We start from the raw sequence: 13,825 nt of genomic DNA, 5'->3' as shown, positions 1-13,825 counted from the left end.
AGGTGGCCAGCCACCGAACAGAACCTGAACCTGATGCTGATTAAGATGGTCAAAGAGGCCCCATGCAATACCCTAGATAAAGTATATATAAAACTAAATCTACATATAAATCTGTAATTCAACAAAACATGCTTTCAAAGTCCTTGCTTTCTGACTCCATGAATGAGTTTCAGTCTCTGCTTGTGGATGGACCGGCTTCTTGGTCATCATCAGAAGGATCACTTGGTTGGTGTTCGGCATTCTGGTTGTTATTTTGAGGTTGCTGGTTCTGTCTCGGGAGCCGCAGGTCAGGGCGGACGCATTTTGCAGGCAGCCATCGTACCCCAGTATCTGTGGAGACGCAAGCATACCCTCGACCCCAAGCAATAAGCTCATGAGGGCCTTCCCAGGTGTTAGTAAGTAGGTTCCGTACCCATACCTTCGCCCAGGGCAAACGCAACTCGCCTGATGACTGCAATGAAATAAAGTGGTTCAAAATCACAGGATTATTCGAGTTTGGTGGCACCGTAAGATGATTGATTGTGTACAAAGCTTTCTCCAATCAACTCTGTGGTGTTTCCCCATGCATTCCCCCTTTTTGCCTTTCCAAGACACGCTTCAGAGTACCATGAGCGCATTCCACAATGGCTTGGCCAGTAGGAGAATGCGGAATACCGAACGTATGGTCTACACCCCATAGGTGCAAAAACTGCTGCGTCTTCTGCGAGGCGTAGGCAGGACCATTGTCGGTTTTCACAGTGGCTGGCACCCCCAGGACTGAGAAGGCTAATTTCCAATGGGCAATGGCATCACGACTTTTCTCTCCAGTATGGGCAGTCGCCCACATAGCTGAGGAGAAAGTGTCAATAGACACATGCACATATTTGACTCGGCCAAATTCTGGAATGTGTGTCACATCCGTCTGCCACAGCTGCAAGGCCTTTAGACCTCTGGGGTTCACCCCCGATGGCAGAGGTGCAGCGAGTCCGTGGCAGTCAGCACAAGCACTGACAATGTCACGAGCCTCAGTTGGCGTCAATCGAAACTGCTTCTGCAGGGTATGTGTACTCTGATGAAAGAAATTGTGCGATGCCTTGGCTTGTGCAATTTTGTCAGGCTGAGGTGCCACCCATGCAGGGTTGGCTAACATGTCAGCCCTGGCATTGCCTTCTGTTAAAAAGCCTGGTAAATTGGTGTGGCTTCGAATGTGCAGAATATAATATGGATGCACTCGAGCCTGAATCGCCTTCCACAGGGTTCGCAATAGCGAAAACAGAGTCGCGTTATTGACTTCTTTTAGAAGTGAGCAATCCAAACGTTTGGTTATGTCTGCTACATAAGCAGAGTCGGTGACCAAATTCAAAGGCACCTGAGAGAACCGCTGAAAAGCCATGGCAACTGCCTTCAATTCAACCAGTTGAGCAGAGCCTGTCTCGTGGCCTTTCAGCACCTGCCACTCAGATCCTTCCTTCCAGGTAACAATGGCCTTTCCTGTTCTCCCAGAACCGTCCGTAAAGACGGTGGGTCCATGGACTGGCACCCGGCTGTTCTTTGGCCGCAACATGAGATTGACTGAATTTGCCAACTGCAGCAATTTGTGACTGGGCAGATGATAAGCAATCTGCCCTGAGAAATTTTGCAGTGCACTTTGCAAAGGAGCGCTATTAGCAAGACTCCATTCGAAATTGTCCCGTGGTACTGGGACAACAATCGTTGCGGGATCAGCCGCCATCAATTGCAAACACCGATATCGGCATTTAATTATCAGGCAGGCTATCAATTCGAACAATGTGGGTGCTGTCTTTTTTGGCTGATGGGGCAAAAAGACCCATTCCAGGATGTGCAAAGGATCATCCCATTGTTTGTTCCACTAGCCAATGATACCTGTAGGTTGGAGGTCTGGAGCAGTAATGAAAACAGTGATATCAGTAGAGGGGTCCACTCGATAAACCTGATGAGCGGAAACAGCTTGCTGCACTTCGTTCAGCACTCGTCGCGCCTCGGGAGTCAATTGTCGAGGTGAGTTTAGGTCAGAGTCCCCCTTTAATATATTAAAAAGTGGGGAAAGTTGTGCATTGGTCAGTCCCAAATATAGGCGTAACCAGTTGATGATGCTTAACAACTTTTGGGCATCATTTAGAGTCTTAATAGTGTCTGAGAACTGCACCTCTTGATGCTGTATGGCTCGATCCAAAATTTTTACTCCCAAATATTTCCAAGGAGGCTGTTGTTGAACCTTTTCCGGAGCAACTTGCAACCCATAGGAGTGCAAGGCATCGAGCAGTCGAGGCTGTAACCTCCGCAACTCATCCTGGGTGGCTGCTGCCACCAGGATATCATCCATATAATGGTAGCAGAGTGCCTCATGAAACTGCTCACGAAGTCCGGATAAGGCCTGCGCGACATACCATTGACAGATAGTCGGGCTATTTTTCATGCCCTGAGGTAACACTTTCCATTGAAACCGCTTTACAGGCTCCGCATTGTTAATTGCAGGCACAGTAAAGGCAAACTTTGGTCTGTCATTGGGGTGCAAAGGGATTGTAAAAAAGCAATCCTTCAAATCAACGATCAAAATTTCCCACTCAGTGGGAAACATCGTGGGTGAAGGCATGCCAGGCTGTAAACTCCCCATACTTTCCATCACTGCATTGACTTTCCGGAGATCTTGCAACAGTCTCCATTTCCCCGATTTTTTCTTAATCACAAAAACTGGGGTATTCCAGGGACTGGTAGAAGGTTCTATGTGTCCCTGTTTCAGTTGCTCCTGAACCAGCTGACAAAGGGCGACTAATTTCTCTTTCGGCAAGGGCCACTGTGGTTCCCATATTGGTGTTTTTGTCAGCCATCGTAAAGACAGCGTGGAATATGGTGCGCCCTTGCACACAGTGACCCCTATCAAAAATTTGTCGTGATCCGCACCCCCCAAGCTGCCAACACGTCCCGTCCCCAGAGGTTCACTGGAGCTGGAGTGACATAAGGCCGAATGGAGGCCGTGTGTCCCTCTGGATCCTTCACCAACACAGGTCGCTTACTCAATCGACTCTGCATTGTTCCCCCTAACCCCACGATATTCGGTCCCACTGGGCACAAAGGCCACGTAGGAGGCCACGAAGCGGCGGAAAGGATCGTTGCATCAGCACCTGTATCGATCAAACCTCGGACTCGAACTCAATGTGGACGTGCTTTCGGCATGATGAGGGTACATGTCATCTGTGGTGACTCATTGGAGATAGATGCAGCCCAGTAGACCTGCGGAAGTCCTGGCAGTTCAGTGCCGTCACCTCCGCCAACTTGCTGGTCTACCCTGGGAACAGGAGACTCACAAGGCAACAAGTGAGCAAGACGAGTGTGCGCAGGAATGGTGACAGGAGGATCAGGAGTGGAATCCGTAGCTTGAATTTGGCCCTTGAAACCAGCATCTATGAACTCTGGAAGAACCAGGATTCCTTGGCTAGTGGCCTCAGGCCCTGCCATAAGCAGTGCACTGGTTCCCTGATCCAGGGAACCATCCACCTCCAAGGGAACCCTGTGGGCATCGTCAGATTCTAAGACGACTGTTGCTGCGGTGTAGGCGTTGACTCGGGCTGAGCCTTTGGTGCCTCCTCCACATTGACCGGGTAAGCTTGGGCCATCACCTTGTTCTGGGGGAACTGTTGTGATGGGGGGCAAATCCCCCTTTTTGCACCCCTCATCACGTTTCCCGACAGGGGTCGACCATCTACATGGTACTGTGACCTGCAGTAGTCTGAAGTGTGACCTGGCCTACCACACCTCTTGCACTGAGGAGTCTCGGTCCCTGAATTTCCCTTCTTCCCGGAATTATCTTTCTGTTTAGATTTGACCCGTTTCCGTTTGTTCCCAGATTTGGGCTGTTTTTTATCCTGATCAGCGGGTCCCTGATCTGAGGACAAAAATGCAGCCAAGGCAACTTTTCCCTGATTTTCGGACTGCACCCTGGCACAAGCTCGCACCATCTCCTGCACAGAAGGATCCCCCGGTAGGGCATTGATGATCCTTCTACATTCATCATTGGCATTGTCCCTTGCTAAGTGTTTCATCAAGATCTGTCTCGTGGACGGATCATCAACCTGCTTTTCCAAGGCTGCTGCCAGCTTCTCAAGAAATGACATGTAAAGTTCAGATTGCCCCTGCCGTATCGGTGTATACCATGTTTGTGGGGCAACCATCTCAATTGTCTTTAAAATGGCTCCCATACCGAGCTGTTGGGCTTGCTCCAGGATCCGAGGATCCCAGGCAGCTTGAACGTTGGGGTTGGAGAAAGGTCCCTTACCCATGAGGATATCAACCCCAACCATGCGCCTAGGGTCCTCGGCAGGCAAAGACACATTTTTCCACAGCTGATCCTCGACCAGCGCTTTCCAATTGTCCTCAAAGGCACTGTATTGTACGGGGTGAAACAGCACCTGAGCCAGATACATAATATCAAATGGAGCAAGCAAATCACTATTTATCATTCTAAGAACTTGCATCACTGCCGGAGAAGACACCCCGAATGTCGCGACCTTGGTCGCCAGGTCATTTGTCATGCGCCAGGCGATGGTGGAATGGCTGTTCCTTGTGTCCATAGCATCTGGGCCAGGCACATACACTGGAAAAGCCTGAACGTCCCCCTGAGGGAAGCCATCACCATCCGAACCTGCCACAGCAGATTCGCACTCCTCCCTCTGTTTGGGCAATCCAATATTCTCTAGAAGTTCCCAGTCCCCTGCCTCCAGTGCACCCTGCTTCACCGATTCCCAGAACTGCAGGGGGTCGCGCGGGCGAAAAACCCCCATGCCGTTACGGCGTCTCCAGGGGTTCGACAGAGCCCAATGCCCTTTCTTTCTCGTCGCCCGCGCGAGCCTCCGCCCAGGAGGAAGAAACCTCTCCTCATCACCGTCCGAGTCGTCGGAGCAGGGCTTGCAATCAGCACTCCCCATCACAAAGGACGGCGAGCGGCCGGAGGCAGCGTCCCCGCCAAGAAACTGCGCGGTGACCGGGACGGGGGAGGGGCAGGAAGACGGCGGTGCCACCGGCGCGCCGCCGGGCACGCCAGCCACGCCCGCCGGCACAGCGCCAGCACGCCGCGCCAGGGCCTCACTTGCCACAGAACCCGACAGGGGAACCGGCACCCGCCCGGGGCCAAAGCAGCCCCTTGCCGCCGGCACCAAGCCGGCCGTCGGGCCGCCAGGAAGTCCAGACCCCACCCGGAAACCCGGGGGATGGACTCCCTGGGCAGCCCCACACGGACCGTGGGGCCTGCACGAGCAGACCTCCATCCGCTGCCGAATCTCAGCCACTTCGGCCAGCAAATCATGGAAAAACGAAAGCGGAGGAAAAACCATCGCGCCCGGCACGGACGCCACGTCCGCCGAGCCGCAGGGAAGCCGGGTCGGCCCCGCACCCGCGGGAACGCCAATCAATGCCCCCGCGGCGGAAGCACCGCTCGCCGGCGGCTCCCCCTCCGGCCCCACGACCGCCCTGGGGAGTGACCCCGACTGCCGGGCCCCGGCCGCAGCCGGCGGCTGAGCCGGCGCCTGCTCACACGACCCTGACGCCACGGGACCGGCCGCACCCGCGGCCACCGCGGCCCGGGGCTGCGCCGCCGGCGCGCCGGGCGGGCTCGGCATAACGCCGGCCTCTCCCGAGCCGGCCGCCGCCCGCGCGGAAACCCCCGCGCCGGCCGAAACCACCAGCAAATCCGGAGCCGGAACCTCCGCAGCCGCAAGCGGCTGGCCTGCAGCCAAAGCGAGCAGCCGGGACTCCCGGTCCTCCGCAGCACTCCCCACCCCCACCCTACCAGCCCCCGCCGCACATCCCGGCTGCCCATGGGGGAGGGGCAGCCCGGCGCCATTCCGCAGGGGAGGGGGGGGGTTTCTGAGGCTGCGCACATCGCGGCGGCAGAGGCGGGGGGACCTGCGCGGCGGCCGTGTCAGAGCCGGCCCGCGACCCTCCATCCTTCTGCAGCCCGGCCAGCTGCTCCGTCGGGTGGACATAAGTGCGCTTCGGTAGGTCAGCTGGAGAAACAAACTGAGGCCTCGCGGCCGCATCCGCTGCCAGGGACGGGACGTCAGAATCCGTCTGGGTCGGCGCGTCCTTCACACTCCGCCCCACGGCCGAGAGCAGGGGCTCCACGCCCGCGCAAGCCGATAGCTGCGAGTCATAGAACGCTTGCCCTTCCAACGCGTCCCAAATGTCTCTCCAAACCCCATGGAAACGGACCGTAGATCGATCACCCCGCATCCACTCCATGACCAAAGCGCGGCCGACCACAAACCAAAAATCACAGTCCAGCGCCACATCCCAAACGGCCCGGGACACGTGGCCCGCGACCCAGTCCAACAAAGCCCGAGCGACCCGCGGCGACTGATCGGACGCAGGGTCATCCTCAGAGACCTCCAAAAAGGCCCGCAAGAGCCCATCGGCAGGAATGGGGGGGTCCATGTCCGCATCAGAATCAGCCATGCCTCAGGGCAGGCGGGGTGGGGGTCGGGCCCGGGGGCAAGACTGCCGCGTACCTGCAATCGAACGCAGTACACGTCGGTGGTCACCAGATGTCGCTGTTGAGCAGCTAGCAGAGTAATGAATGCATCGGTTCTCAGTGGCAAGAAGGAATGACCTTTATTGTTTCGATTTCATCACATTTATAAAGTTCTCAAAAGTCACCCAGATTGGTCAGTCAGAAGCCTTCCCCCAGGCCTGATTGGCCAGGCCTGCACTGTCCAAGTTCTGGGACACTGTTCCAACAACATCCAAACTTTATCTTTATTTATAAAACACAAGAAAATTTCTCATGGGAAAAACCTGTGCTAGCCACAAAGGCACAGATGGAATGGAACTTAGCAAGGGAGGTTAAGAATAAAAAGAAGGAATTCTAAAAATACAGAGGTCGGAAAAGAAAGGCCAAGGAGTGTACACCCCCCCCCCAATAAATGAGAAGGGAGAACTGGTTGCAATTGATAATTCTTCACCTCAGTCTTCACTGGCAGTCAGGTTTCTCCTGTCTCTCAAGTCCCTGAACCTCTAGGTGGGGGTTGGAGTAGCAAAGGCCCTCCCACTGTAAGCAAAGAGCAGGTTTGAGACCACTTGATGAAACTGAATAGCCACAAGTTTATGGGGCCTGATGAGATGCATCACAAGGTTGTGAGAGAACTGGCTGATGTTCTTGCCAAGCCACTCTCCATCATTTTTGAAAAGTCATGGCAGTCAGGCAAAAGTTCCCGGTGACTGGAAAAAGGGAACCATCACTCCTATTTTTAAAGAGGGGAGAAAGGAAGATCCGGGGACCTGCAGACCTGCGAGCCTCACCTCTGGGTATGCCTGGGAAGATCATGGAGCAGATCCTCATGGAAGCAATGTTAAGGCACATGCAAGGCAAGGAGGGGATCCAAGACAGCCAGCATGGCTTCACTAAGGGCAAATTGTACCTGACCAATATCTGGTGACCTTTTATGATGGAGTGACTGCAATGGTCGACAAGGGAAGACCAAGCAATGCCATCTACCTAGAATTCTGTAAGGCCTTTGACATGGTCCTACACGACATCCTTATCTCCCAATTGGAGAGACAGGAATTTGAAGAGTGGACTACTCGGTGGATAAGGAATTGGCTGGATGGATGCAGCCAGAGAGTTGTGGTCAATGGCTCTATGTCCAGGTGGAGGCTGGTGACAAGTGGTGTCCCTCAGGGCTCTGTCTTGGGACCGGGGCCCTTCAATATCTTCATCAATGACATAGACAGTGAGAAAGAATGCATCCTCAGAAAGTTTGCAGATGACACAAAGCTGAGTGGTGCAGTTGACACAACAGAAGGATGGGATGCCATCCAGGGAGACCTGGACATGAGCCAACAGTGTGCACTCACAGCCCAGAAAGCCAATGACATCCTGGGCTGCATCAAGAGAGGTGTGGCCAGCAGGTCGAGGGAGGGGATTCTCCCCCTCTACTCTGCCCTCATGAAACCCCACCTGGAGTACTGTGTCCAGGTCTGGGGTCCTCAGCACAAGAAAGACGTGGACCTGTTAGAGCGGGTCCAGAGGAGGCCACGAAGATGATCTGAAGGCTGGAGCATCTCTTCTATGAAGACAGGCTGAGAGTTGGGGCTGTTCAGCCTGGAGAAGGCTCTGGAAAGACCTCATTGAGGCCTTCCAGTACGTGAAGGGGGCTTCTAGAAAGAGAGAGAGCGACTTTTTACATGGATAGATAGCGATAGGATAAGGGGGAACAGTTTTAAACTGACAGAGGGCAGGTTTAGATTAGATGTTAAGAAGAAATTCTTTACTCAGGGGGTGGTGAGGCACTGGAACTAGTTGCCCAGAGAGGCTGTGGATACTCCATCCCTGGAAGTGTTCAAGGCCAGGTTGGATGGGGCCCTGAGTAATCTGATCTAGTGACTGACATCCCTGTCCATGGCAGGGGGGTTGGAACTAGATGATCTTTAAGGTCCCTTCCAACCCAAACTATTCTGTGATTCTGTGGTAATCTGTGCTTGAAACCTTGTTCAAGTTCTGGGTTGTGATGGGGCAATGAATCAAGTAGATGGATGTCAGGGATAGCTTGGACATCTAGCGAAATTAGTGTGCAATTGCATAAGTCTGTAAGAATACTTGCCAGGATCTTTGGGGGGGTGGGCAGGGGGGCTGCAGAGGTGGCTTCTGTGACAAGACACCAGAAGCTGCCCCCATGTCAGACAGAGCAAATTCCAGCTGGCTCCAAGACAGACTGGTCAAAGCTGATCCAATCAGCAGTGCTGGTGATGCCTCTGTGATAAAATATTTAAGAAAGGGTAAAAAGCACTGTGCAGCAGCTGTGAAGGAAGAGAGAAAAATGTGAGAGGAACAACCCTGCAGACACCAAAGTCAGTGAAGAAGAAGCAGGGGGATGAGTTACTCCAGGCTCTGGAGCAGATGTTCCCCTGCAGCCCTTGATGGACCACATCAGAGCAGCCCTGCAGCCTGTGGAGAGCCAGGCACCAGAACAGGCTTCTGGCAGGAATTGCAGCCTGTGGAGAAATAGCCTATGTAGGAGCAGGTTTTTCCGGCAGGATCTGTGGCCAATGGGTGACCCGTGCTAGAGCCGTCTGTTCCTGAAGGACTGTACCCTGTGGAAAAGGACCCATGCTGGAGCAGTTTTGTGAAGGACTGAATCCTGTGTGAGGGACCCCCCACTCTGGAGCAGGGGAAGAGTGTGAGGAAGAATTAGCAGCAGAGATGAAGTGTTTTGAACTGACTGCAACCCCTTATTCCCCATCTGCCTGCACTTCTTGTGGGGGAAGGAGGTACAAGAATCATGAGTGAAATTGAGCCTGGGAAGGGTGGAGGGGGAATGTGTTTTTAGTTTTGTCTTTGTTCTTTACTATCTTACACTATTTTAATTTGCAATAAATTAATTTTCCCCATGTAAGAGTCTGTTTTGCCCCTGAAAATCACTGGTAAGCAACCTCCGTGTCTTTATCTTGACCCATGAGCTTTTCCATCTTATTTCCTCCCCATGTCCTGTTGAGGAGGGGGAGAGTGAGAGCGCTTGGTGGGCACTTGGTGGCCAGCCAAGGTCAACCTGCCACACCTGATCAATTATTTTAGTGCTTAGCAGCCTTGAAATGCTGTGAAATATATGCTACTGAGAGGTTACTGGAGGAGCTTTAGTCATGGCCTTGAATTTTGAGAGACTTGGATCAGTATAAAAACTCATGTGAGACTGCTGGAAATTAATAAGAAGCACTAGTGACTTTCAGCTTCACCCACGTTTGTGTTTATGAGCCTAGTTGGCTCACTTCTTCTGTAAGTCAATGCACAATCTAGTATTTCTGAATGGGGAAGGTGAAATTCTGAATGGTGACAGTTGTATTGTTTTTCAGTTCCTAGAGTGTTTCTGGGAAAAGATGCTTGTTAGACATAAACTTTAAAATGCTGAATGGGCACAAACATTGGTATGCTGTCCTAGCAAAGGGCAGAAAGCATTGCAATAGGTCTATTAAAGAATAGGGATGTGCATATCTAGGACTCTCTATAGAAATTATACTTTTTGACAGAACAGCAAAGAAGTTCCGAGCAGACTTCCCAGTTTTGGTGTTTCTGAAAAAGAATTGCTGGCAGTGAGCCACAGACTCTACATACTAAGCCATTAGGATGCTTTATTATTTGTATTATGTAGAAGCATATGGTTTTCTCACTGTTCCTGCCATTTTCAAGGAGTTAACTAGGCAAATAAGGTAATACAATTTTCCAGGAAAATCATATTAAGAACTTATGTTACTTCTGTTTAAGTCCCCGTGGTGTAAGGTCATCTTGGGTGCTTATAAGGGTACAAGATCAAAACCCTCCAGCTACCTTTTGCAAAAATGTGAGCTGCTTACGTGAAGTTAAGCTTTAAAATGCCAAGCCTGAGGTCTAGATAGATTGACTACATTTTAGCTTGAGGGTTTACTATTAGAAGATGATTCATTTAGCCAGAGATTAGCTCCTCGTATTGTTAAACACTGGTTCAGCTATGGCACCAATATCAACATATGAAGTGCTGGTGTCACTGAGTCATTTTAAATTACAATATTTAACATAGATTTGCTGTGAGAGCACAGTGCATCTACAGCGATTTTACCTGTAATACAAGCTCACCTATGGTAAAAACAAGGATGGGGAGAAAAGTGATGGTTCACCAGCACCATCAGACTTAGTTTTCTAACATTCAGGAAGAGCAATGTTGTTTGCTAGCGTAAAACTCATGTTGTCTGTTTATTCTTTTGGAAGTTGAGTCATTGAACAGCTTTATAGTATTGCCATATACGCTTTGCGCAGAAGGAAAATGTTTATTTTTATTGACCCAAACCTTTCTATGGTCTCTCTCTCTCCTTATCTCAACCCTCAAATTCTTAGTTGTCTTTACAATCCCAGAACCTGTATCAGACACCAGGTTGGACATTCCTCTCTACACTTGTATTGGGTCTGACTGAAGTAAAGCTCACAGCCCTCACTGTGCTGTGCTTTGCATTAGTAGCTGGAAGGGTGCTGATACCAGACCACTGTTTTGGCTACTGCTGAGCAGCGCTGTCCCTCTGACATACCTTCCCCCATCAAAGGGGTGGGACTGGGCAAGATCCTGGGAGGGGACACAACCAGGCCAGCTGACCCAAATCAACCAAAGGGATTTTCCATACCATATGATGTCAGCTCAGTTATAAAAGCTAAGGGAGAGAGGATAAAGGGGGGCATTCGTGACTCTTCCTCCCAGAGGAACCATTATGCGTGCTGAAGCCCTGCTTCCCAGGAGGTGTCTGACCATCACTCGCTTATGGGAAGTAGACACTGACTCTTTTTCTTAGCTTATGCGTGTACAGACTCTCACTTATTTCTTTCCTTTCACTGCAATAACACTGCCTTATCTCACCCACTGGTCGTTTTCCATCTTATTCTCTCCCCTGTCCCGATGGGAAGGGGAATGATAGAGCAGCTTACTGGGCACCTGGCACTCAGCCAAGGTCAATCTGCAACAGTCTTTTTGGTGCCTGAACGTGAGACAAGATAAGGGCTGTTATATGTGTATTGCATGCTGTCATGGGTTTCCGATAAGGACATTGCCAGGAGGACGCACGAAAAGAGGGCAACCAGGCTCCAAGCTTGAAGTTGCAAAAAGTGTTTAATTACCTAACAGAGTTGGAGGATAAATGCAGGCAAAAATAAACTTTTCATACAGTTTTTGTTCACTCCCCCCTCCCTCTTACGAACCTATAGTATTCACCCCCTTTCCTCCTTTACAGTCAACAAGCCGGGTGGGGGGGCAGGGTGTGGGGTCTCTTTTCAGTCCACAGAGCAGATTCTCAAATTTACTCATCACCACAATTCTTCTACTACAAATACTCTTTATCTCTACTTGCTCACTCTCTCCAGACAGTTTTCTGCTCTCACCCCCACCCTCTTAAGAAGCAGTCTCTGCACTCACCCCCCCCCCCTTTCTCTCTTTCCAAACCAGCAACAGACAGGGGGCAGGTTGAGGGATCCTCTGGTCATTCCAATAAGGAAAAGAGGTTCTCTACTTAGTCAGGGGTCCTTCCCACGAGAGACAGTCCTCTGGGAACTTCTTTGGTGTGGGTCCAATCTCATGAGCAACATCCCGCCCGAATTCTGCTGCAACATGAGTTCTTTTGTCCATAAGGTGCTGTGCAGACTCTCCTGAGCTGAGGCCAGGCTGCTTCCATGCCAGGAGCAAGGCCTTTCTCTCCCAGTCAAGGCCTTTTGCAGTTTTAACTCTTAGATGAGACTCCCACTGGTTCACAGTCTTTTCCAGGCATCCACCTGCTCCTCTGGAGTGAGCTGTGGGTGGATTTCTGCATCCTTATGGACTCCATGGGCTGCAGGAGAAACTTCTTGCTCCCCCCATAGCTTCCACCACGGCTAGCAGAAAGTTTCAGCTCCGGTGCCGGAAGCACTGGAGCACCTCTTTCTCCCCCGTTTTTCACTGACCTTGGCAATCTCCATGCTGTTCTCCCTCACATATTTTCACCTCCACCTCCTCCTCCTCCAACTACAAAATGAAAGAAGTGCGTGTCTGCTTTGTTTTGAATTTTTCTTAAATATGTTTTCACAGAGGCGTAACCAGCACCTCCAATTGGCCCAAACTTGGCCGGCAGCATGTCCATCACCTTCAGAGCCATCAGAGATTGGCTCTGCTGGACTTGATGTAAAAACTTCCAGAACTTGCACTCAGGACACACAGGAGCCATCTTTGTGCCACACCCCACCCCTCAGACACCTCCCCATGCCTACTACAACAGCTTCTGAGGGGTCCAAATTTCTCCTAGATGTTAAAAACACTTCACTGATGTTTTGGGCCAATCAAAACCACCACACATGCTCTAGTAATTGTCAATAGTAGTTCTTAAGTAGTAAGCTCCTGTGCGGCACACGGCATTCAGCAGCCACACTGCTTATGTTTATTTTGCTGAGTTTGGGAATATCTTGAAACAAACAATGACTATGGATGAATATATCCCTTTCTCCCTGCCTAGGGTGACTTTGAATATGAATGATTTTTTACTGCAGACTCCCACGGTTAGTGCTAATCCTTATATAAGCTGTCCGATACTGTTAATAATATTAGCCAATACCATTGTTAAGCTATGGAATTAATGGAATTTGTCATCATCCTGCCCTGAGGCACCCAGTTCCTGGGTGGAAAGGTGTGTGGAGGGATTTGGGCAGGTTCATAGGGTGGTTAACACCTCCCATTGCCTGGGACATTACTCCCGAAGAGGTAAACAACCCTAAAAAACTGGCCCATCCACTGAAAAAAGGGTGTCTTGTTTACACTCAAGATGTCTTGTTTATACTCAGTAATGTGAGCAGCTTCTCACCCTATACTGGGGCCTTGCCTGGGCCTACCTAGCCTCTGTTCAATACTCCCAGAGGACTGTAGTTGAGGCAGGAACCTCAGGCATTGAACCTGAGGCATTGAACAGCTTTATAGTATTGCCATATACACTTTGCGCAGAAGGAAAATGTTTATTTTGATTAAATAATCAATGAAATTGATAGTCAATACATGCACATAAGTGTATATATAAAGAAGTTATATAAATAAAGTAATGAGCTGTCCTGCTTTAAAATAACCCTTCCTAAAATATAATCTTTTTCCAGATTTGTATTATGGTGGAGAAGCTTTCTCTGTAGAGCAGCCACAGTCCTTTACTTGTCCCTATTGTGGAAAGATGGGTTATACAGAAACGTCTCTTCAAGAACATGTTGCTTCTGAACACTCAGAAACATCAACAGAGGTGGTAAGCCGCTTCAGCATTTTTTTTTCAATTACAATGAAAGTATATGAAAATTTCCAGAAAATGAGGTGTTTTTTTC

At 50.6% G+C, this 13,825-nt stretch overlaps 1 protein-coding gene and 1 long non-coding RNA gene across 4 annotated transcripts in view; both read left to right on the top strand.

Moving 5' to 3' along the window:
• Window positions 1-13,825, top strand: part of LOC146425500 (uncharacterized) — an 865,580-nt gene that overhangs the window by 97,375 nt on the left and 754,380 nt on the right. The window lies entirely within an intron of this gene.
• LOC146425513 (E3 ubiquitin-protein ligase KCMF1-like) overlaps window positions 1-13,825 on the top strand; it is a 107,382-nt gene that overhangs the window by 76,801 nt on the left and 16,756 nt on the right. For all 3 annotated transcript variants that reach the window (XM_085041662.1, XM_085041663.1, XM_085041664.1), the window contains exon 4: window positions 13,610-13,749. In XM_085041662.1, coding sequence (XP_084897788.1) covers window positions 13,610-13,749 — 140 coding nt within the window. The remainder of the gene's footprint in view (window positions 1-13,609; window positions 13,750-13,825) is intronic.

The sequence above is a fragment of the Lichenostomus cassidix genome, chromosome W (genome assembly GCF_008360975.1).
Source record: "Lichenostomus cassidix isolate B80296 chromosome W, HeHo_3.0, whole genome shotgun sequence".
NCBI classification, from domain to species: domain Eukaryota; kingdom Metazoa; phylum Chordata; class Aves; order Passeriformes; family Meliphagidae; genus Lichenostomus; species Lichenostomus cassidix.
This window is presented reverse-complemented; position numbering and strand designations above follow the sequence as displayed.